The sequence below is a fragment of the Lissotriton vulgaris genome, chromosome 7 (assembly GCF_964263255.1).
Source record: "Lissotriton vulgaris chromosome 7, aLisVul1.2, whole genome shotgun sequence".
In the NCBI taxonomy this organism is placed as follows: Eukaryota; Metazoa; Chordata; class Amphibia; order Caudata; family Salamandridae; genus Lissotriton; species Lissotriton vulgaris.
The window spans coordinates 619,371,146-619,395,771 of record NC_141695.1 but is presented as its reverse complement, the minus strand read 5'-3'; the positions used below and the strand labels follow the sequence as shown (position 1 = coordinate 619,395,771).

General features: G+C 48.9%; 1 protein-coding gene across 2 annotated transcripts in view; it reads left to right on the top strand.

Moving 5' to 3' along the window:
• The window catches only part of ARMC7 (armadillo repeat containing 7), a 141,862-nt gene that overhangs the window by 23,266 nt on the left and 93,970 nt on the right, over positions 1-24,626 (top strand). Inside the window, exons 1-3 of one of the 2 annotated variants that reach the window (XM_086930787.1) lie at positions 11,765-11,812; positions 12,863-13,222; positions 20,941-21,084. In XM_086930787.1, coding sequence (XP_086786913.1) covers positions 13,132-13,222; positions 20,941-21,084 — 235 coding nt within the window. In that variant the 5' untranslated portion in view covers positions 11,765-11,812; positions 12,863-13,131. Of the gene's footprint in view, positions 1-11,764; positions 11,813-12,862; positions 13,223-20,940; positions 21,085-24,626 lie in introns of those variants that run through there. The other variant, XM_086930786.1, reaches the window with a different exon arrangement.

The window sequence follows — 24,626 nt, the reverse complement described above, 5'->3', positions numbered from 1 at the left end:
CAGGTACCTCTTTTCAGTCCTTGACTGTTAGAAATTGAGTTTCTGGTTTGCTAGGGTATGCATTGAAGCCAGGCAAAACCTACCACTCAAGTTAGGGCAAATAAGCTAAACACCAAAGATAACATACCATGTGATATCTTGGCACAGGGCAGTCCGGCTTATCTTCAGAGGCAGTTTGTAAAACACAATGAACACACCACAAAAGAGACTCCACACAGGATTATTAAAAATCTATAGTATTATACATAAAACAAGACCAAAACGACATAAAAACTAAAAAGAAGTGATGCGGTAATTTTGGAGACAGTTCTTCCACAAGGCAACCCCTTACTACTCGGGGGACTCCCTCAAGGTCTTACACCATCATGCCCCCTGAAGAGAAGATGCCCCCAAAGTTGTCCTCCCAGGTAAGGGGGCACAAACTGTAGGAATTAGCAGGCTGTCCTCGCTGGATCACCTATGTGCAGAGGAGGGGAATGCAGCTGCCCGCTAACGCGCAGGGCAGCTGCCCAAAACCACAGTGCAACCTCTTCTGTAAATATGGGGCTGCCTGCGAAGGAGCGCGTGGCAGCAGTGTAGCAAGCTGTTGGTGCTGGGCTACTTTAGGCAGTGGTCCTTGATGAACACAACACCACCCGCGTAGGAGCATAGGACGGCCTCACACCCCTTCCAGGGATGCTGGCTCTACTGCATGGCCGGGGGCTACTCTCCTCTTAAGGCCCTCCTGGAAAGCAAGGCAGGTGTCGTTGTCAGGCTCACAAGCTCTGCCCACCAAACATTGGCGGAGTACCTCTGCTCTGGTCTAGTCCCTCCCTGGGTTTGCATGCACCTGCAGCAACTCTCTCTCCCACTAGAGAGGGAAGTGCGGGGGCAACGGGAGGAGAACGGGAGAGCCTTTCTCATCAAGAAAGCACTCAACACATGCTTGACAAGGACTCCTTGCTGATGGAGGTGGAAGCTTTCCGTCAAACTGTCTGGGGTAGCGCTCACCATGTGCTGTTCCTTTTGGGAAGGGATGATGGCTGTACTTGGAGTCCTATGGCCAGAACTGGGCGGGATCACAGAATCTCTTCAGTCCCACAAGGACAGGGGTAGAGGGTACCAACCCACAAGCCCCTGGAGAGCACTGAGGCACCAAACAAGGTCAGCAGGCAGGTAGGCCAGATGCAAAGTGGCAGTCCCTCCTGCAGCCCAGTAATACAGCAGGGAGCAGGCCAACACAGCAAAGCACGTTGTCCCAATGGCAGTCTCTTCTGGCAGTACAGCAGTCCCCTGGTAGTGTGCAGCATGTGGAGCCAGTAGCGTCTGTTTACAATTCCCACGCAGTGTCTAAAATCATGGGGTCAGAGCATCTGAACTTATACTCAAAATTGAGTTTGTTCAAAGGGGAACATCAAAGGTAACCTTTGGAAGTGTGCAACAATCCCTTTCAATCAAACCCTGGCTCCAGACATCAGTAGAGGGTAAATTAGCCCTTGTATGAGGGCAAGACACAACCTATACAAACTGAAGTGTGAACGCCCTCTGCCAGCCCACTAAGACTATTGGTATGCAGGTGTAATCCCTGTAACACCCAGCCCTTCCTGTATTGTGGATGTCTGGAAAGTATGCACCAAGTGTAGCTGTCACCCAGATCAGACGTGGATTGGAGTCAGGCTGCAAAACACAAAGACATAAGCACAGAGAAATGCCCACTTTCTAAAAGTAATTCAGGTAAGGGGGTGGTGATGGACAGAGTATCTGAATTAAACAGAACACTCCTACCCAGTCCAAAGATCAGGGCTTGATCCATCACCGTTTTTTAGCTCACTGCACCATCCCAGCTCAGAACCTGGCTACATGCAAATTAGTCTGTCCCTGGCCCAGTGCATCATGGGAACAGGGCAGACCAAACTACCAAGCCAATTCTTATACTGGAAAGGAAACAAGCTTCCGGGGACCGGTTTCTGGCATTACAGCCGTCTTCGGCCCGGCTTGCTTGAATCCTGATGGTGCAGTGAGCAAGGGACTCACATCTGAGTATACCCTTCCACGCTTATGGTGGACAAAACAATTCACTTTCTAAAAGTGGCATTCCTAAAATAGTAATGTAAAATCCAACTACGCCAGTAAGTAGGATTTATCACTACCATTCTAAACATACCAAACATGGCAATGCCTCTCCTTAATAATATGACCCTAGATAGTGGCCACTCCACCATTCTTGTGCTGTTTGACCTCTCCGCAGCATTCGACGCGATGTCGCACCAGATTATGCTTAGGAGACCGAAGGAGATTGAATTTAGTGGAATTGCCTTACAGTGTATGAACAGCTTCCTGTTCTCCCGCACTCAGACCGTCAATGTAGGACCCTACCGCTGTAAGACAACGGAGCTGACCAAGGGTGTCCCCCAGAGCTCTTATTTGAGCCCGATTTTGTTTAACATCTACATTGCACCCTTGGCCAACCTCATTAGGTCCAGTGGTTTCCTGCGCATTTCCTATGCTGTTGACACCCAGCTTCTTTTCTCCTTCAATAAATCTTCCTCATCAGCTCTGTCCATCTTTTCTGAAGGAAGGACGGGTTTTGCAGACTGGATGAAAATCAATTTTCTACAACTTAATGCAGGAAAAACGGAGATAATGCTTTTTGGAGACGCCCCCCACTTCTCTGGTCCCCGATTGGTGGCCGGTAGCCGTCGGCCCTTCCCTTAACCCCAAAACCCTTGTCAAAAACCTGGGCATTCACTTTGATCTGGACTTATCATTAAAGGAGCATGTTGCCCATACTGCTAGCACTTGCTTCTACGTGTTGGGCCTGCTACGACGAATCTTCCCTCTTGCCAGACTATACTCCGAAAACTCTTGCTCAGACCATGATTGAGTCGTCTTGATTATTGCAACGCTCTCCTGGTCTCTGCGAATGAGTGATCACTTAGCAGGTTACAGGTGGTTCAGAACACTGATGCGCAACTCATCACAAACTCTCCGTCCACAACCCCGTCCCTTCCTTTGCTACAAAACTCCACTGGCTTCCAGTTCTCAAGAGTATCAAGTTCAAGGTTTGTTGCACAGTCTATAAAGCCCTGCACAAAATAGGCCCTTCCTATATTTCTAGTAATATCAAGCCTTATACCCCCTCAAGGACCCTCACTTCACTTCTCCAAGTCCCCAGGGTTAGGAAAGCCAGGCTTGGTGGGAAATCTTTCTCCTACCTCGCTCATCCGTACTGGAACCAGCTGCCCATACACATGAGGCAATGCCCTGATTATCTGCGCTTCAGAAAACTTCTCAAGGCCACCCTGTTCTAATTCTTCCTCAGCTCGCCAGCAGCTTCGTCGGAATCACCCCCTTCGGGGGTGATTCGGGGGCTCCACAAAACCAATAAATAAAATAAATATATCAGGCAATTCCCAATGCTAGCTTACGGGAGGGGTTGGACCACACATCAGTGAGTAGAAAATAGGCTGTTGGTCAGTACCAGGACATGCCACACAATAAAGGCACATGGCCAACCTTTTTCTTACACAGCACCCTGTCCATAGGGCTACCTAGGGTTTACCTCAGGGGTGACCTAAGTATAATAAAAAGGGAGTTTTCCTCCCATTCCACCTCCCACCAGTTCAGGGGTGGTATCCTGAGACTGGTCCTCCAGCCCCGGATGTGTACCCGTAGGCTGGACAGGAGTCGGGGGCAAGTCCTTCCTCCCCCTGCCCTTCCTTCTGGGATTCTGTACCCTCCTTTTGGGAGTGGTACCCCCAGAATCCAGAACTCTCAGGGAGCTCGTGGCAGCCATCTTGCACAATTCACTCACCAGTTCAAGGGTTCTATCCTACAAACTTCCAACCTAGGGTCTGTATCCTTAGGCTAACAGGGGTCAGAGATGAGTTCTTCCTTCCCCTCAAACACCTCCATCTGGGCTTCTGCACCCTTCTCTGTGGAGTGGAACTGCCGGATACCAGAACTGGTGGGACACTGGTATCAGTTGTACCCCCAAGTTCTCCTGATACTATGAGGTCTCCCTCAGTAGATTGTCTCCCGATACAGACTAGACTTCCTTACTGGGGTCCGATCGGGGTACTCTCCAAGCTCTGGGGCTAAGAATAGGGCACCCTGAGACTTTGCCCACCCCCACCTCTCCTCTTACTCTGAGAAGGGACATGGGACCCTTTACCCACCCCACCACACTGGACTAATGTGAACTTCCCTCGGTTGGGAAGAACCCAAGCCACTCCCTTTAGGGTCACTCCCAAGTGACTTTCCAGACACATTGATACTCACCTAGTGGTCTTCCTCCTTTGCAAGATCCCTAGGGTCACAGAATTTACACTTCAACAAGTGTTGGTGTAGCCCTGGAAACCAACAACAGATCATGTGCTCTCTGACTATCAGATTGTACAGCTCTTCATAAGTGTTTACTGGGCTACCCCATACCCATCCTTCCAGTGCTCTGTATAAATCCTCCACATGTTCCTCCCAAGCTTCCTGCTGCCCCTGACCCTCAACCTATACTCTTCAGGTGTGAATCCATACTTTGTTGTAGCAGGGCATCTTTCATGGGGGTGTACCTCTACCTGTCACTACCTTCTAGGGCCAGGAGGGCATCCCTCCCATCCTCTGGAATATAAACCCAGGCCAGTTGTCCAATCCTACTCAGGGATCCTGCACACTTTCAGAGCTCTCTCATACTCCTGCAACCACTGACGTATGCCCTCCCCTCCTTGACGCTAGGCTAAGTTTGTGGGTATCTTAGTGGAATTTTTCACACTGGAATCAATATTGCTGCCACCACTGGACTCTACCTGCAGTGCTGGTAAGCCCAGAACTCTTAAACTATGCTCATGGGCATTTCCTCCAGAGCAAGTTTGTTCCTGGCAAAGGCCCTTTCAGCCTCCACCATCCTCTCCTCAGTTAAGGCTCTTTTAGCCTCTTCCCTTCTCTCTTCTACAGTCATCTGAGACAGCTGTAACCTCAGGCCCCTCTCAGCCTGTCTATCCTTGACTTCCTCAGGTGACTGGGTGTGGAAGGAGACACTGCTCCTGGCACTAGACCCAGTAAAGGACTCCCTATCTATGGGGTCCTCTCCTTCTACTGGCTTCCCTTCACAGTCATTCTTTCCCTCTTCCTCAAACTCTTCATGGTCACTGTCTTCTTGGGGTTTGGATTGGGAACTCTGCCGGCGCATATTTGTGGTTAGGGATTAAATGCCTGCCTCCTGCCCTGTCTGGAGGACACTGCTGCAGCTGGACGCTTGTGCTTCCCCATTCGGCAGAGCTCTTACATGATTTGTGCAGTAATGACTGATGGCTTGGAACACAGAAGCTCTTCATTTGGTGATGTTGGGTCCCAGGAGTGGGAGCACTATTGTTATGTTGTTTTTATTCTTGTCTCATACACTTCCTTTGACCGCTCTCTCGTATCTGCTCCTGCTGTAATAAATGCCATCCCTCCGCTCCATTGGGGCATAGGTGGTACCTCGTTTGCCATCCCTAACTGCCGGGGCTCCTAGATCACCCCATACCATGTTCAAAAGTTTTAGCCTTAATGTCCGAGGCCTTATCTCCCAGTTAAGAGTCTGACACTCCTTTCTGTGCTTAAAGAAGCCAAATGCAATATGTGTCTTATCCAAGAGACTCCTCTCATCCGAAAGTATTGGCACCGCCTGCGTTCCTGGTGGTTTGATCGCAAGTTCTTCACCTCGGGGTCCAGACACATGCTGGAGTGGCGGTCCTCCTGGCCACTCACATTCCAGGTCGAGTTATACAGACGCATACCGAGATCACTGGCCGAATGCTGACCCTCCAACTTGCTTTACCAATATACACACAGTAGCCACGTTATATGCCCTTAATGAACATCAAGAGCCATTCCTATTAGATGCTGTTGGTCGGGTACTGATATCCCCTGACACTGACATCCTGATAGGCAGGGATTTTAACTTGGTGCCAGATACCCTTATGGATAGATCAGCCCAACGTATAGGTTAAATAGGAGCCTTTACTGCGGCGGGACATCAGTGGATGCGGGATGTGGGGCTTGAAGATGTGTGGCGAACTAAGCACCCCGCTGATACAGCATATACCTTTTACTCTGCGGCTCATCAAACATACGCCCGCATTGGCCTCTTCTTGACGTTCCCATGTCTGCCTGCAGCTGTAGTGGTTGTAGACTTGGGAACGGCTGCCCTGTCTGACCACTCTTCTATCTTCATAACTTTATGCACCCCATGCCACCCAACACAGTCTGGTGCTTCTTCAGCACGACACAGTCAGCACAGAGATTGCAACAGCGATTCATGCATTCCTAGATGTCAATGATACCCCAGACACTCCCATTGCCTCACTCTGGGATTCCTTTAAGGCGGTAATAAGAGGTACTTTCAATGCCATATCGGCACAACACTGTAGAGAAAGGACAGCAAAGAGACTTGCACTGGAGGGTCAGGTGAGAGATCTAGAGGAGGAACACAAACACGTGGGCGCCCATCTAGCGAGTTGTCTGCTTACATCAGCACGGAAGGAACTTTTCGCTTTCGACATGGACAAAGCTGAGCAAGCCTTACTGCGCTATAAACGAAAGTTCTACTCCAGGGATAACAAAGCAGAGCATTTGCTCGCCCATTAGTTGCGTGCCAAAGCACTCAAGCAAAGTATACTTGAAATTGAGACACAGCCAGGACACATAGTCTACCAGGATTCTCCGACTGCACAAGAATTTGAGCGCTTCTTTGCCACATTATACACAGTGGAGGCGCTTGATGTGGAAGAAGCTGCCCAGTACATTGCCCCACTCCTGGTAAAACAAATCCCTGATAGGGAGGCTGCAAAGATGGACTCCGATATCCAAATGGCAGAGGTACTGCCGACAATAGCCCAGCTACAATCGAGAAAGGCCCCTGCTCAAGATGGCTACCCTGCTTACTTCTATAAAGCATTTGCACCCCCTACTCTCCCCCCTCCCGACCCACTTATACAACTCTTTTAGCTCTGCAGGGACTCTCACTAAAACCATGAGAGACTCCACTATCACAGTGATCCCCAAACCAGGGGAAAACCTGTGCCTCTTACAGCCCAAGATCTTTGCTGAACGTGGATCCCAAAATATTCTCCAGCATACTGGCGGTCCACCTAGTCCCCTACGTGCATATTAAAACACATGCAAGCCACCCACTTGCATCCTTTTAGCAATGGCTCCTCACACGCAACACTGGCAATTGTATCAGACCAGCCGTGGGGGGGGGGGGTGGGGCCCATGGTAAACAGTGCAGCTGCTTTTGTTCACAGGGGCGATATTGCAAAACTGCCCCCTGGGATGTACTACAAAAATAGGGAGTATTTTGAACTCGGGACCAGTGGAAACGAGGGGAGGTCCGTAGTCTCGTGATGTTCCAAGTACCTTGCGGGTTATCTTGAGAGCGGACAATATAGCACAAAACTTGTAAACATTTAAATGCTCCTAGTGAGTCTGAATATATAGATGATGGGGACATGTCTTTGACATGTATATTCTTCTTTGTTCACGCAGCACCTATCAGTGAAGGGTTGTCGATATTTAAGCAGTCTGACATTAAACATTTAGTGAGGGGAGGCGGCAGGCCCCACTCTGGAGGTATGTATACAACTTTCACCTCTTGTGATAGGAAAGGCCATGGTTATTGTAGAAGCCAGTACATGACAATGCGATTATTTATCATATTTCCTTATAGATCTGATAAACATAACGACTCACAGGAGTTTCCCGTTACAGGAGTTTACGAGTATATGAAAAAAACACCATTGCCCTACACTGCGTATATAAAAGGTGAGGACGATGGCATAACAAAATGGGGAATTCAACCTAAACCAGAACACTGATTCCAAAGCTGGTAGTACATCTAATTGAGTTAATTGTTGGGAAATGACATTCCTAGAAACGTCCTCAAACTCGAGTTAGGGTATGCTCGAAGACGACGGAGGCTATAAAACGTACTTAAAATTTCAAGCTACTGAATGAGGACGCCCTTTTTTTCATCATCCTCCCACAATCACCATAAAGTGAGGAGCAGTGTTTAGATTCATTAACAAGCATTGGAAATGCAATAGGTCTCGCATTAGAAAAGTTGGAGCTATTGGTCTTGTAAATGACAATTATTTTATTTATGTGTTGGTTTTTAAAATAGCTAAATTGATAGCTTTGTCGTTTACAATGCTAATAGTTATAACTTTTGCGAATGTGACACCTATAGCATTTGTTACTGGTATTAAACATACTTTGCCCTGGCTTAAGCAGAGCTTCACATGACAAAAAAAATAAAAGGCCTTTTTGCGCGTCCCAGGCATATCATTTTTTTAAATAGTTTCAATACATCTACATGATTCACAGGCAGCGTGTTCCCAGTTGGCAGAAAGGTATATTTTTACTGTGCCAGCTTTGTTGTGGCTGGCCCGGTCCTTCACTCCTAAGCCTGGCAAGAAAGTGGCGAAGGACGTGGTGGGGAGTGGGGGTGGGAGGACAGGGGGTGAGGGAGGGGGGAGGGAGAGGGGGGCAAGTGTGCTACGGTAGAGAGCGAGAGATATGACCATAATGAGAGGGAACATGAAGGGACAGAAAGCGGGAGATATAAGGGGAGGTAGAGCGAGATGAAATGGCAGCTACAAAGTGAGGAAAAAATATATAATTAAATAGGGACAAAATAGATGGGTAGAAAGGGAGCGAGGTGAGCAGACCGCAACAGAGAGAAATAGAGAAGTTAGCATCGAGAGTGAGGGAGCTATCGAGAGAGAGAGAGAGAGAGAGAGAGAGAGAGAGAGAGAGAGAGAGAAAGTGAGAGAAAAGATAGGGAGAGGGATGACCATTGTGCAGAAAAGAGATGGAAATATAGGGATCAGAGACCCAGAGAGAACAAGAATAAGACCAAAAGAGACAAGACGGAGGGAAGGCAGAGAAGGGGAGGGGGGAGGAGAAATGCGACACGGCGGGCAGGGGAGGGGGCGGAGCGGGGAGAGGGTGTGAAAGCAGCAGGGGCCTGGAGTGCGGCTGAGGGAACTGAAGAAATGCGACACGGCAGGCAGGGGAGGGGGCGGAGCGGGGGTGTGGGAGGAGTGCGCCTGAGGGAAAATACGGAGTGAACTTTGAATAGTTTAGAAAACAAACGTGAGTGAAAAACTTCCACGATAAAGAGGTTTTGATGGAAAAATAGATGCTCAAATCTGCGTTCAACAGCTATTCCAACATAAAACTCCATTGAGGAAAAAGTCTTCCAGAGAAAGATTTTTTACATGTCATAATTGCCATATGCGCAAAGTTGTGCTGCATAGAGAAGGCCCTGATTAATGAGGCAAGAAAAGAGCATCTGAAGCAGCCAACAGCACAGGGATTAGAGTTTATTGGGAGTGGTAAACATCACGAACTATGATGCCCGCACAGCTCACAATTGTGATGCGTGCAGCAATGTAGGTATATAACATGGGAAAATATATTTACCGGGACATGAAGATTTTTTTGCAGTGAGCATTAAAATACATGTTATCTGCAAAATGTGCTGTACCCATTGCACCCCATATATGGCTATCACCTGATGGGTTTTACAAAGTGCGTTCATTATGGCAGCCAACAAAGGGTGCTCGCAATGAGGCCTTAGAAGTGGGTGCTCCTCGGTGAATATGCGCACACTGACAGCGCTCACACGCGCCTTCAGTCTGATTTCTGAGGTGATAACCTAAGAGAAAGGGTAAATTTTGTATTCTGCTGTGCAACAGAAAATAAATAAACTGCAGCCAGACCGTCTACCCGCAAACAGCAGGGAATTACTGGCAGAATGGAGTGTTCGAGCAGCCCCTCGTGAACTCAAGAGAGAGAGAGCGCGCGCGAGAGCGAGACAAAGAGAGAGACAAGCTCCGGAGAACGCTGCCTATAAAGAAAGATTGTAAAATTCAGCTTCCATTTTCGACAGAAACCCATTACGTTTTTTTTCCTTTTTCCCTGGATGACAAATATTTGCCGTCTCTTTCCTCCGGCAGATCGTAATACCTGCCAAACACAAGCTCTTAAAAGAAGGCGAGAAAAATCTATGTATTTTAGAAAAAAACGAAATGCTGCTGCGACCTATTTGTATGGCCGGTGCTTATGGCGTACTTCGCGTCTCTAACTCTGGGAGATTATAGTGTTGGTGCCAAGATGAACGGGCCATGGATCGAGAAATGCATCTTTTAGGGCACACACTGGAAGTCAACGTCAGTACTGCCACGAGGGCGCCTTACTGGTATTAAACATACTTTGCCCTGGCTTAGGCAGAGCTTCACATAACAAAAAAATAAAAGGCCTTTTTGCGCGTCCCAGGCATATCATCTTTTTAAATAGTTTCAATACATCTACATGATTCACAGGCAGCGTGTTCCCAGTTGGCAGAAAGGTATATTTTTACTGTGCCAGCTTTGTTGTGGCTGGCCCGGTCCTTCACTCCTAAGCCTGGCAAGAAAATGGCGAAGGACGTGGTGGGGAGTGGGGGTGGGAGGACAGGGGGTGAGGGAGGGGGAGGGAGAGGGGGGCAAGTGTGCTACGGGAGAGAGCGAGAGATATGACCATAATGAGAGGGAACGACACGGCGGGCAGGGGAGGGGGCGGAGCGGGGAGAGGTGCGACACGGCAGGCAGGGGAGGAGAGTAGGAGGAGGAGGGGGGAGGAGAGTAGGGGAGGCACGGCCTAGCGGCCGTGCAACCAAGAAGTGAGGGGCGGAGCTGGGGGAGGCTGTGAGAGAGAGAGTGGGCAAGGCAGGCGGCTGGGGGCATGTGCACGCGCTTTTAAGCTCAATGCGCATGCGCATTGAGCTTAAATTTCACGGGCACTGCAAGGAATCGCCACGATTCCTTGCAAGTTGGTTAAAGAGTGTTTAAGCCCCCATAGTCTCGCAAGCTCGATGCGCATGCGCATCGACAGGCGAGACCTAAAAATGAAATAGTGTGAATAAGATAATAACATCTTTATCCCGATCCCAGGAGTTTGCTTTTTGAATTAGTAGTGTGGTATGTGAGTGTTGGCCATGGTCAGCTTGTACAAATTATAGGCCCGAGCCCTTTTTTTGACGATGTAAAAATAGACAGTAACTGCAACTATGATATCAGTGGCAGTTTAGAAATGTGTGGGCCGCTGTTTACCTATCCTACAATGAATTAATATTATCAAGTGGAATACTGTTTTAGAAATGTATATTAACATTTGTGTCTCATCATACAGGTTGTTTTTAAATGTTCCGGTCCAAATCAGTCTGCTTGAGAGGCATATACACAGTCTTGAGAAAGATGGTTTTCTAAGCTAGTCCATCGAAACGCGTCAACACATCTTCTTTTATCATAATCTGTGAAGAGACTGAAACCATAGATTACGTATCAACACAGCAGTATCAGGTTCCAGCTCAGATTATTGTGATATCACGGATGTGTATAGTTCGGATGACATATTGTGCTGTCTTTTTGTGTACTCTGTTGTATAGTATTATGTGGACGATTTTTTGAATTTATTTTTTAGACTTTGTGTCATGGATGTTTTAAATGACTTTTAACCTATGAAATGATTTATATTGCCTTGTACTGTTTACCTTGGGTATATGTTTATATTTTCCTTAAGCACATGGTTGATGAGTACTGTTAGATCTTGTGTGATTAGGATGAGTATTTGAATGTATGGGTAGCTACGTGAAATGAGTCTTTAAAGTATAATCCAAAGGAAACCTTCTTTGCGATACAATTGTATTAAACCCTATTCCTTTGGTTCTAAGGGGTTCCTCTCCTTTTCTTTTACATTTCCCTAGTTGTGTCCTGAGCCTGATTTATATCACCCCACCCGCCAGTGGCTGTAGGTAATCAGGGCTGTAATATTGACACTCCGTTTACAAAAATCTTAATAAAATAGAGTTAAACCATAAAAGGGGTGTAGTTGATAGACACCTCCTTCCTGCCCTTGAGCTGCCGTAACAGACTGGTGGGGGTGGAGGAGGGAGTCCTGCATCCCTTGGAGTTAGGAGAGGATGACTGACATCTCTCTAGTGTGCAGAGGCACACAAGAGCTCTGCTTTGCTGTGGTGGGTCATAGGAAGGTCTTGTACTGCTGGAAACAGAGGACTCCTTAAACTCTCCAAGGACCCAGACCTGCTGTTTGGTTAGTAGGGAGCTTAGAACTACTTGGTAGGGTGGCATTTAGGAGTATTCCCTCTCCTAACCGGTGGTATTAGTTGAACACCACTAATCTCCACCCATTGGGTTGGTGCTCATTCGTCAGTGGAAGGCAGTAGTTAGCTCAGTCCAGCCATGGGGTTAATCTGGATTCTGTGTTGTGAGCGGGGAATGTGGTCTTCACCCAGACAGATTGGGGGCAGTGCGATAGAGGAGGCTCAGCCCAGCCCTGGGGGAGCAGGTTCCATCCTAGATGGCACTCATTAGTCACAGCACCAAGCCATAGAAGCACCTACAAAAAATCTTCCTTGATTATTTTTGAAGGGAAAATGTATGATCTGTTCTCTGCTCCTTGTGTATTTGTGCTTTACCGCCGGTTAGGTTTGGAGTCCCAGACGTAGCACTCGCTGAAAAAGCTGCCCTTGATATTTTTGCTTGGCTTGCATCTAAATGAGCCCTTTTATGTATTACTTCCTCTTTCAAATACACTATTTCTTTCTGGCACAAGCTAGATTCTGTATCATGGACTACTACCTTCAGTTGGCAGAAAAACGCAGCTGCTCCAGAGCATCCTTTAAACATAGAATTGCAACAATGTCAGTAGCAAGAGGTAGCTAAAACTTAGCCTGACCTAAACATACAAAGAAAATGCAGAGATGGGCTTTTTGAATGGCTATAACTTTTAATAATGGATATAATAAATTAACATGCCTGCTTGTTGGTTTTATATTTCCTAGATGGTGGCTGCTGCTCGACAGTCTCTTCCCTAGCCCACCTGGAGATGGTGCTTGTGGCAGAGTGAACTAAGAACTTTGAAGCTTATATTCGTCTGCGTTCCTTGCCTGCCCGCTTGAGTGAATTCGGGGAGCCTCATTGACTACAGCCTGCCAGGGGAAAACAGCATCTGGTACTAGAAGCTCTGGATGAAAGCGACACCTCGTAAAGACACTGCCCAGTGAAAGCAGCATCTTGTGATCAACGCCTGGTGGGCGCTGCAGATCGCAGGATGCAGGCGAGGAGGGGGGCAGCTGCGGATTCTGATCGCTTTGAATACCTGCAGACCCTGGTCACTGAGTTCCAGGACACCGACAGCCAAGGTGAGTGAGCAGGCGACTCTAGGTGGAAGAGCCATGGGTAGGCCTTAGAGGAGACGAGTGTTCAATACTTTGGTGACACAGCTGCCGCTGCAAAGGTTCCTGATGACATAATGTTCATCCTGTCTGTTGAACAGCCTCTAGGTGCTTAAACATCAGTCTATGCCCACTCTTAATGCTGTACGTTTATCAAGTAGGCCAGGTCTTTTCCTCTGTGGAGGAAGTCGTTGTAAGGCCTGGTCTATAGAAGGCACAGAAAGTGATACATTTCAAGTTTGGAAACCCAGTACACAAATAGTGATATCCCACTAAAGATGAACTATGAATAAGTTACCTTATGATGACTGATAGCCCATCCTGTGGCTCTCCTGAAGCCAGCTTATAGGTACCAGGCCGTCTAGTGGCCTGACATTTTTCAGATAGAAAATCTGCATATTGTCTGTCCCGCAGCAAAAGCGTTGTTGAAAGGGCGTTAAGAATGGAATAGTCTTAGACCAAGAGTTACGTGTCTATATTGTATTGCATGATAGCTTTTATATAGAGCTTCAAACTGCTGGCAAGGCCACCGGGTGCTCCCATGGCGACCTATTGGCCTGGTTGGTGTAGTTTGATCTACATGTGAGGTGTTGGGTGGGGTGCTTGAGGTTCATAAACATGATGGGGCAGATGTTGCAGCGCTGAAGCGTGACGTGCTGTGGAGAGTGTGAAAAATCTATGCAGCCACGTGCGCCTGACATTTTAAAAGTGGTCAGTATCCTAAGGTAGAGACCATCAGACTGCTTAACATGTGGACAGGTGGAGTCAACCAGAAAGTGTGTAATTTAGAGCACACCCAGGAGTGAAAGAGACTCCACCCCTGGACAGATTGGTAACAGTGAGGGTATATACACCATGCATGAGCCCACCTAGAAGTGGAGTCACAACTACTGGAGGCACTGTTGCTTAACAACTAGGGTAGAAGTTTCCGTATTGAAGGGGCGTGGCACTATAACATACAGAATAAAAGATACAGGTAGTTATATAGGACATCAAACAAGTCTGAGAGATAATGGAGCACTGTGTGCAATTGCACCAAAAGAGAGATATCACAGAAGGCTTTGCATTTCATATGTCAATATGCACGATGCAGGGATAGTGCCAAATTAGTAAAATGATAGCTTACATTAAAACAACATTTGGAACAGGAAAGAATGTTGGTGACGTAACCGAGAGCCATACAGCCTTTCAAAGCCAGGCATACTTCTGACTGCTGCACGGATACACCCCAGTGAACAGCAAAGTGGAAGAGCTATTAAAGTTGGCAACATGGGCTAAAACTATATTGCCTTTAACGGCTAAAATGGCACACATTCTTAGTAGGCTGAAGAAGGCCAGGGTCTGAGTAGGGGTTCATGTTCCAAGCCACTCTCACTATCCCTAGGGCTTCCAGAGGTGGACATGCACCAGTGGGATGAGCCCTAGCTGGCTCAAACCAGAGGCAGACTGGCGGCCTGCTCATGCAAGGGCAGGACAGAAAGCGCCTAGTAGGTTGAAGCCTGACAGAACAAGACTGGCTCTTGCACGCGAGGCTATTACTGTTTTTTAGTTACCAAAGAAACTTGTTCTTTCCAGTTCACATGATGAGGTATAAGCATACCCCCTTAGACAGTTTCCACTTTCATTATTAGTACGTTTTGGAAATTCGTGGTAAACAAATAAAAAATGCAGTGAACTCACCCTACTTCCATTGTTTCAGAATGGAAAGCAGAATGACATATATGTGATTGGGCTAATTTTTGCAATCTTTGTCCAGCCTTTTTCTGAACTACGGATCTTATTGGTGGGGAAAGGTTTTTTGTATGTCACCAGAAGTTAATTTTGATTCCTGTGCCTGGTCCTTTCCCACTCCCCTGCACCTCCATTAACTGTGGTCACCTCTAGCATGAGGATTTTGATTTAAAAAAACTGTGACCATACAGGTGTGGTTTCCTATTCTAGACAACTACTGGATCATCTTTTCTGAATGCAAGCAGTGTGTATTGAATAAAACACATGGACACTTCAGCTCACACCAACCACCTGTGGGAGGAGCATTTGTTTGTCTTAATCATTTAAGTGCACCTCGCTTCCACAATTCTGTGGCACTATGTTAGATCCTGCTGACCTTTCATATTGCAGCGATATCCCCGGCAACCTGTTTTTATTCGCATTTTGAAGTTTAACCCTGACAACTATCATACTACTATGTCCAACTCATCTCTACTTCCCAAACAAATGGTACATTTCCCAGCAAGAAGATAGGTGGCTACAGACTTAAATGCAGCCCAGGCAGCCAATGCACATCAAGCACACAATCTCATAAGCCTTCTCTGCCGTATTTTTCATCACTTCATAAGGAAGCATCAAGCATGTAGTGGCAGCACTCTGACTGCAAGTTACCTCCCACAGCTTCCCTACAGATATTTCCAAGTAGTACCTGTCTGAAAATTCAATCAATCAGGTGTTTGTTAAGCGCGACCACTCACCCGTAAGGGTCTCAAGAAGCTGGGAGGGTGGGGGGGTCGCAGGTTCCAGTCCATCAAGGAGGGGATCAGTCGAAGAGCCACGTTTTGAGGTTTCTTGCGAAGCTGGGGAGCGATGATATCTGTCTGAGGTGGAGCGGAAGATCGTTCCAGGCTACGGCTGCGCGGAAGGAGAAGGAGCGGCCTGCCGATCTGGTCTTTCTGGTGCGGGGGACAACAGCGTAGGAGAGCTGGGCTGAACGTAAGGTCCTTTGGGGTGCGTGGAATTTGAGTCCGCTGTTCAGGTATGCTGGCCTGTGTCGTGGAGGGCCTTGTGAATGTGGGTTAGTATCTTGAACGTGACTCTAGCTTCGATGGGGAGCCAGTGGAGTGTGCGCAGTGTCTGGGAGATAGGAGATGGGAGATGTTGCAGTGTCTTGGCAGGTTGAGGACCAGTCTTGCAGAAGCGTTTTGGATGTTCTGTAGCTTGCGGATGAGGATTTTGTTTATTCCGGCATAGAGTGCGTTGTCATAGTCGAGCCTGCTGGTGACCAGGGCGTGAGTAGCAGTCTTTCTGTGTTCAAGGGGGATCCATTTGAAGGTCTTACGTAGGAGGCAGAGGGTGTGGAAGCAGGACGACGAGACGGAGTTGATCTGGTGGTCCATTTTGAGCTCTGAGTCCAGGATGATTCCCAGGTTGCGTGCGTGGTCCGTGGGTGATGGCGGGTTTCCGAGGGTGGTGAGCCACCAGGTGTCGTTCCAGGTTTCGGGGTTTGGGTCCATGATGAGTACTTCCGTTTTGCTGGTGTTTAGTTGTAGGCAGCTGTTTTTCATCCATTTGGCGACGGCTTCCATGCCTTCTCGAAAGTGATGTCTGGCGGTGTTGAGTTCGTTGGATAGGGAGATGATGAGTTGGGTGTGGTCTGCGTAAGACACAATGTTGAGTCCGTAGGTTTTGACGATGGGGGCGAGCGAAGCCATGTAGATGTTGAAGAGCGTAGGGCTAAAAGAGGACCCCTGGGGGACTCCGCAGGTGGTAAGTGTTGGGTCCGAGAGGAAAGGGGGGAGTCTGACCCGCTGCGTTCTGCCGGAGAGGAAGGAGCGGATCCATTTGAGGGCCTTGTCTTGGATCCCTGGGTCGTGGACTCTGCGTATTAGGGTGCAGTGGGAGACTATGTCGAGCTCCGCTGAGAGGTCAAGGAGAATGAGGGCTGCTGTTTCTCCTTTGTCCAGTAAGGTATGGATGTTGTCTGTTGCGGCGAGGAGGGCGGTTTCCGTACTGTGTTCTTTTTATGAAGCCGGATTAAGAGGAGTCAAGGATGTTGTGCTCTTAGATGAATGTGGCGAGGTGGCTGTTGATGGCTTTCTCGATGACTTGAGCAGGGAGATGGGTCTGTAGTTTTTGAGGTCCGTGGGGTCCTCCGACGGTTTCTTCAGGTGTGGGTGATCTCAGTCTGTTTCCAGTCATCGGGGAACGAGGCGGTTGCCAGGGAACAGTTGATGGTGTGGCAGAGCACGGGTGCGATGGTGTTGGCGGCTCTGTTGAAAATGTGGTGAGGCAGGGGTCCGTGGGGCCCCGAAGTGGATTGACTTCATCATTTTAAGTGTGTCTTTGGTGGTGAGGGCTGTCTAGTTGTCGATCGCTGGCTTCAGGGTGTCTGGGGTGGTTGGTGAGGGTTCAGTGTGTTGGTTGTCTTCGTCAAAGTTGTCATAGATGCTCTTGATTTTGTGGTGGAAAAAGGTGCATAGTTTGTCGCAGAGGTCTTGTGAGGGCGGGATGTCGTTGGGCTCACTGGTGGGTTGGGCGAACTCCTTGATGATGTTGAAGAGTTCTTTGCTGTTGTGTGCATGAGTGGAGATTCTGTCGTCAATCACTTTTTTCCTTGCTTTTCTGATGAGTTGGTGGTGGGCATTGGTGGCGGCTCTGAAGTTGTTGTGGGCTTCTGTGGATTTGGTGTTCCTCCAGGCCTTTTCGAGACTGCGGCAAGTTTGTCTGGACTCTCAAATTTCGGTGGTGAACCCTCTAGCTTTTTTGGCATGGGTTTTGTTGTTTTTCCTGAGGGGGGCTATGGTGTTGACGCTGTCGGAGATCCATCTGTGCAGGGTTTGGGCTGCGGTGTTGGGGTCGTCGTTTTCTGCTATGGTTGGGGTAGATTTGCTGAGTGATGAGGTTAGCTGGTCGTCAGTGATTCTGGTCCAGTTTCTTCGTGGGAGCAGGTGCTGGTGTCTGTAGATGGTGGAAGTTCTGAAGGTGAAGTGGACGCATCGATGGTCAGTCCATGGGAGTTCGGTGGTCTGGCTGAAGGTGATGGAGTTTCCTGTTGTGAAGAGGGGGTTGAGGGTGTGTCCTGCTGAGTGTGTGGGTTCGGTCACGATCTGACAGAGTCCAATGTTGTGGAGGTTGTCCAAGAGGGATGTGGTGCTGTGGTCCAGTTGGTTGTCGAGGTGGAAGTTGAGGTATTCCAGTAAGGTGTAGTTGGTGGACGCGATGGCATGCGGGGAGATGATGTCTGTGATGGAGTTGGCGAAAAGTCAGCGGGGTCCAGAGGGTCGGTAGATGAGGGTTCCTTGGAGTGTGGAGGTAGGGCTGGCCAGTATCTTAAAATGAAGGTGTTCCATCAGGTCTGTGGGCTCGTCTGGGAGTGTGCTCAAGGAGAGGGTTGATTTGTGGACGATGGCGATTCCTCCTCCGGGCGGGTGCAGCAGTCCTTCCTGGAGATCTTGTATCCTTGGGGAATGGTGATGGCGAGTCCCGAGGTGGTGTTTGTCCAGGTTTCGGTAAAAATGCTATGTCTGGGGTGGTGCTGTCGAGGAGGTCCCAGATTTCGGTGGCGTGTTTGTGGAGGGATCGGACGATTAGGGAGGATGCTTTGCAGGGTCTTCGGTTGGGTTGTGTTCCTGCGGGCGGGTTGCGCTGGGTCCGTGGTCTTGGCAGTGCTCAGGTGTGCCGGCAGCGGTGACAGCTGAAGGGTCCGTGGGTGTCGGCTGGTGAGGATAGCTTGCAGTTGTTGTTGCAACCTGGGTTGAGAGCGTGGAGTACAGCTGGGTCGTAGCGGTGGCGGTGTAGAGATCCAGGGTTCCTGGCGCTGGTCGCAGGCGGGCTTGCCTTTGGCGCACCGGCAGCGCGGCTGCTATGCGGCGCCATTAAGTAGGGGTCGGGTTGGGCTGGGCAGCTGGGAGACGGGAGCTGGCAGGGGAGCTGGATTGGGTCGGTCGCACTGGTCGTGCTGGGGGGGGGGGCACTGGGGCAGCAGTGGCAGGGAAAAGGGCCTGAAAAAGGAAAAAGTCAAAAAGAGAGAGAAAAGAGCAAATAAGGCAGCAAAAGTGCAAGAAAGAGTGGAGGAAATACACAGAAGGAGAGTGAAGGGGAGATAGAAGTGAGGGGAAAAAACGAGTGAAAAAGGAGAGAAAAAGCGGAGCGAGAGAATGGAGACAGAGGTCCACTGGACCACCAGGGATGAGGACCAGGTGAAATCTGCGGGTGGAGGAGGGCCTCGAACACCAACACTCGAGAGTGCAGGGGCTCGGCAAAGAACTCACTTAATGGTGGAGCTGCGAGGGATGGAGAGCAATTTCACTGACAATGAGTCAGTGGTCTTGCTCCAAAACTGAGTGGAAACCACCTGATGTCTGCTAGAGAGACCATAGATACTGCCAAAAGCCAGCAGTGTGTGTAAATTTGAATGCAACAAAACTGTATTACAATGGTGACTCTTTTCATACCGCTTTCGGTAGAGTAAAGTTTGTCTTGATTAAGCTTCTCTTTGGACTCTGAAGAGAGTTTGTCCAGCCCACAGTACTTTCTGGGAGGGTGATGCCAGTTCAAGATTTTCACGAACCCTTACAAGGCCCTACACAACCATGGACCATCCTACATCAACCAACGACTGAACTTCCCTCTATCTGCAAGACACATGCGATCCACCTCACTCACATTTGCACCCCCCGCATCCTTTACAGCAACCGGGGACGCTCCTTCTCCTAAAATGCTGCCAAGACCTGGAACACCCTGCCCCTCCATCTCTGCACAGTACCCCCCTGGCGGACTTCAGAATGAAGCTCAAGACCAGGCTCTTCGAAAGAGACAAAGCACCCTAAGTGACCAGATCCCCCCTTAGGGTGACAGTGTTGCACTATACACATGCTGATTGATTGACACTGGATTCAGCAAGAATAGGGCTGGGACCTCCAGTAAAATATAGTGATTACAACTGTAGCCTTCATGGTTACTATCACTATCTGCATATATCAGAGTCACTAACCATAACGTAGTAGAAGTAAAGACCCTGAAAGCTGCCTTGAAACTACCCTAGATTAAAGAATCCTTTATTATACTTGGTTGTTAAGTGTCTAAACTTAACACTGGACTTTTCTCATCAAAAATGCAGTTTTACTTCCCCATTGGATAGATCCACCTGGTTGCTGCATAAGTGACCAGGGATTATTCAGAGACTATTTACATTGCCTGTTCCTATGAAAAATGCAGTGCGTGTGTTCTCTACAGCAAGATACTAATAGCACAACCAATGTTTTTAAACTAGAACAGTGTATAGGATTCTTGAGGTTATGCAAAGTAGAGAGGAAGTTCTGACTGTGACAAGCAGAATACCCATTTCTTCAAAAAGGAAAGAGCTAGAACCCAAAACTTCCCCTCCTGTAACCCCAATATTCAGAAAGTCTTTGAGGTTTTATTTGATTGTTAAAATGTCAGTTTTACTGCCTGCCACTGCATAGGGGACTGAGGGAGCCTCAATGGAGCATCAGTAGCCCAGAGGTCCAGGAAAGGGTATGGCTGGCATGAGAGCATGAAGAGGCCCGAATGTAGGCAAACAATGAGGCTTGGTCCTTGAACATCATTTATATAGAGCATGGTCACTGCACAAACCCATCTTACATGCAAGTAGTCCTGGAACTGGGGCTTTGGGGTGGCATGACACTATATTTGGGCTCAAAGGTTGGATGGGGCTGGCCTTCAACCTGGCTAACTGGGTCCCTGGTCAGAACATTGTTTTGCACAAATCCTGAGTGAGTCTGGGTTCCAGGCATGATCAGAATTGGCCTGGTATGTGAGTGTACGTGGGTCCAGGCCAAGGCTCTGTGGGCCTGATCCATAGCAGGACACAACTGGCATGCAAGCTAAGTAGTCTTGGGGTTTGTAGAAGAGCAAGACTCCTTCTGCACATTGTATCATGTTTTACCAATACCATGTCAATTTCTGATTTACGCTTCTTTGTAATTTAGAGGCTAAAGAGCAAGTCCTGGCAAATTTGGCAAACTTTGCTTATGATCCTCAAAACTATGGACATCTGCGGCAGCTGCAGGTTATCGACCTTTTCTTGGACATGCTTACAGAGGACAGTGAGACACTGGTGGAGTTCGGCATTGGTAAGATCTGTCATGTTATCCTTCCCTTCTAATTGAATGGTGCTCTGCGCAAGAGAAGGCCCATGCTTTTAAGGGAAGCATCCTGCTTACCACTGACATTTCTAGACCTTGCCACACAGCTTTTAGGAGAAAATCTCTTGAGGAAAATATAAAAAATGTAGAGTTGGCTTAGACATCGGCCAATGCTTAGCACTGGTTGGGTTTCTTGTCACTGATTTGCTTTCTTCTTACTCAGTGGTTTTCCTTCATCTTCTTTTGTTTGTCCCTCCCCTGAAGCATAGGCTGGCTGCTATCCCTTTGATAGGCTGACTTCTATCCTTGCACTGCTCCCATTCAGGGGAATGCTTTTTGATGTTGTAGCCTACCGGACAGTGGAGCTGTTTGGTTGCGAAAGACTTCTTGGGGACCTGCTGAAAGCTGACCTAGGAATGCAGTCCACCCACTGCTTATCATTATTGTTTTATTTTGTTATTCTCTGTTTATTGCTTTCTATTTGCTGTCTATTTGTTTTAGCATGTCCAGCTAAGGTTTGGTCCTCCTATGGATCATTGCTTGTTTACCACCTATCTGGCTGGCGGCTTCTATGCCTCTACCAGTGTCTAGTTTTCTGAATGTTTTTCTTCTTTTTTATAAAGCACTCAATGGGAGTGCGTGTGTATTCCAACCGTCTCCCTCATGTTCTTCCCCACCTCCGCTGTGCTCATGTTGCTACATCTGATCTAGTGTGCTTCTCCACCCCCCTGCTTTTTTGGCCTGTGTACGTCTGTGAACTGGGGTGACGAAGTGAACTAAAGAACGATGATGGATTCAACCCAGGTCTGTGACTGGGGGTGAGTGTCTGGAAAATGTCAGCGCTCTGCCATCCTCCTTGTGTTTGCTTTGTTCGCCCTAAATTAGCAGGGAATGCCCAGACGTGGGTCCTTTGCTCACTTTGCCACTGGATTCAAGCTAGCCTGGCTAATGAGGGGTGTTGCCCCAGACCGGTGTCAGGATGCTTGGTTCCGGTACAGGGAAGACCTGGCTTGGCAGTTTGGGCTGGACTGTACCCATGAGAAACAAAGTCAAGACAGATTTGCATTTGGCTTGGTCTGAGCTGGTGTGACGAAGTGAGCTAAAGAACGATGATGGATTCAACCCATATCTGTGACTGGGGTGAGTGTCTGAAAGTTTCAACGCTCTGTCCATCATCTCCTTGTGTTTGCTTTGTTCACCCTAAGTGGGCAGGGTATTCCCTGACGTGGGTCCCTTGTTCACTTTGCCACTGGTTCGAATCTAGCCTGCTGATGAGGGGTGTTCTACCGAAACCGGTCCCAGGATGCTTGTTTCCGGTCCCGGATGGCAGTTCCGACAGGACTGTTTGCATGAGGAACAGGGCCAAGACTGATTGGCGGGGGCGTGGTTTAGCGCAGCAGCGTAATGGCCGCGTTTTGAGAGAGCTCCGCTCTCCCTAGCCGACAACCTCACCATTCGTTGAAATAATCCGGCTCCCGAAGTGGGAAGCTACTGCGACCCTCCCACAGCGTTTCCGAGCTCCGCCGAGCTTGAACAGAGGAAAGCAGGCCGGGAATGATCCTGAGGCCCTCCCGCGACACAAGCATCGGGTTGAAGTGACCGCAGGGGCCTACGCGCTCACACCTGAGGGCAGGCATGCGCGGTTTAATCAACCTTGCGGCCCGGTCTGCGAGCCGCTGGAGATCCTTCCCTCCCGGTGGGGCACGGAGTGACTGCCTCGCTACGGGAACAGTGTCGCACATGGATGAGCCCCTGCTGAGAAACCACTGTATCCTACATGCCACAGCCTGCGGACCATATCCCCCAGGAAGGAGGAGAGAGTAGGTGACGGTGCCAACCACCGCAGGGGGGTCAGACTCTCGCAGCAGACCACTGGGGTGAGTCAGACGCCAAGAGATACCTGCATGTAATGAAACTCGGAGGCAGAAATGCTTCAACAGCTTTAATTCAACTGCAGGGAAATACACAGAAAAGCACAGGCAAGCGCCAGGCAGCACAGCGCCTCAACCTGAGCACAACTCTAACTGAATACCTTGGGCTGGAGACCTACTGACTCCAAACTGCATTCTAAACCTTGCACTGCCCACAAGCCTTTAGAGAAATAATATATACATCAGCATAGTGATAACAATACGGGAGTACGATACAACACAGCACCTGACGCCCGGTGGTGGTGGACCCGTGTGGCAATATTAGAGACTTGAAGTTCGCCAACAACTCACCGGGGAGCATATCCTGAGAGGGACTTGGTGGGGGACCTCGAGGTTGGGCGGCTGCAAACCCTGGAACTGGCGGCAGTGGCAAGTGGCAGGGGGCCAAAAGCGACGCAGCAAAGCAAACTAATAAGTACACCTGCCCCAAGGGCCCGGTGCTGGAGCAGGCAGACCGGACGGATCACACTGGCGGACTGGGGAGCGAAGCCGCTGAGATCTCGCTCAAGAACGTAATGGAGGCAAATGCCGGGGTGCACACATCCATGGAGCAGCGCACGGATGCCATCACAGTGGAGGTGACTTTGATTTGGGCGGACCTTGCCAAAACCCACGAGAAGGTCAAGCAACTCTAAATCATCTCCAATAGTCTAGTGGAGGACGTCGCACAGCTTCAGAACGAGGTTTGGGGTCTCCACGCCTTCAGAAGGTTCGCTGAAGAGAAGCTGGATGATTATGAGGGGCGCTCCAGGAGGAATAATGTGCGCATTATTGGCGTTTCGGAAAGAGTGGAAGGGGATGCGCTGGACCTATTTGTTGAAAACCTAATACTCAATCATCTCAAACCGAGGGGCCTCTCGAAGTTCTTTGTTGTTGAAAGGGCGCACCAAGTCCTGGGGGGCGCCCAAAGCCGGGAGCCCCCCCCACGTCCCATATTGGCGAGACTATTGATCTTTAGAGATTGGGACGTGATACTGCAGAATGCCAGGAATTTGCTGCCTCTTAGGTATGAAAACTCAACGGTGACCTTCTTCCCAGACTTCATGCAGGCAGTGCAGAAGCAACGGAGATCGTTCTTGGCCGTAAAAAAGACCTTGCGAGACCAAGGGATAAAATATGCTTTGCTTTTCCCTGCCAAATTGATAATAGAAGCAAACGGAAAGACGTGATTCTTCGATCGTCAGAAGGCGGTAGCGGATTGGCTGGAGAGATGCCAGGGAGCACAACTCACGTTGAACTGGTAGGAATGTTGCCACTTCTCTCTGCGTTGGACTGGAGGTTTTCTGAACAGCCTTTGGGGCCCTTGTAGACTATATCATTCATGAGTCGGTCAAGGTGGGTGGGGCCGCACTATTGAAATGTACTGGTAGCCACTGACGACTCCGTACCGGTTTTCTGAGACACTGGCGGCCTCCTACTTCGGGACTAGTAAATCATTTTCCTTCCTTTTTTCTCGCTTATCGGGGGGGGTTTGGTTGGGGAGGGTGGGCCTTTTATCCCCACCTTTAATTTGTATTTGTATTTTTTGGGGCGACAGGCACTCTGCGCAGTTAGTTCAATGGGCTGGTTCTCGCCCGAGATGCAGGGAGAGGGTAGTTG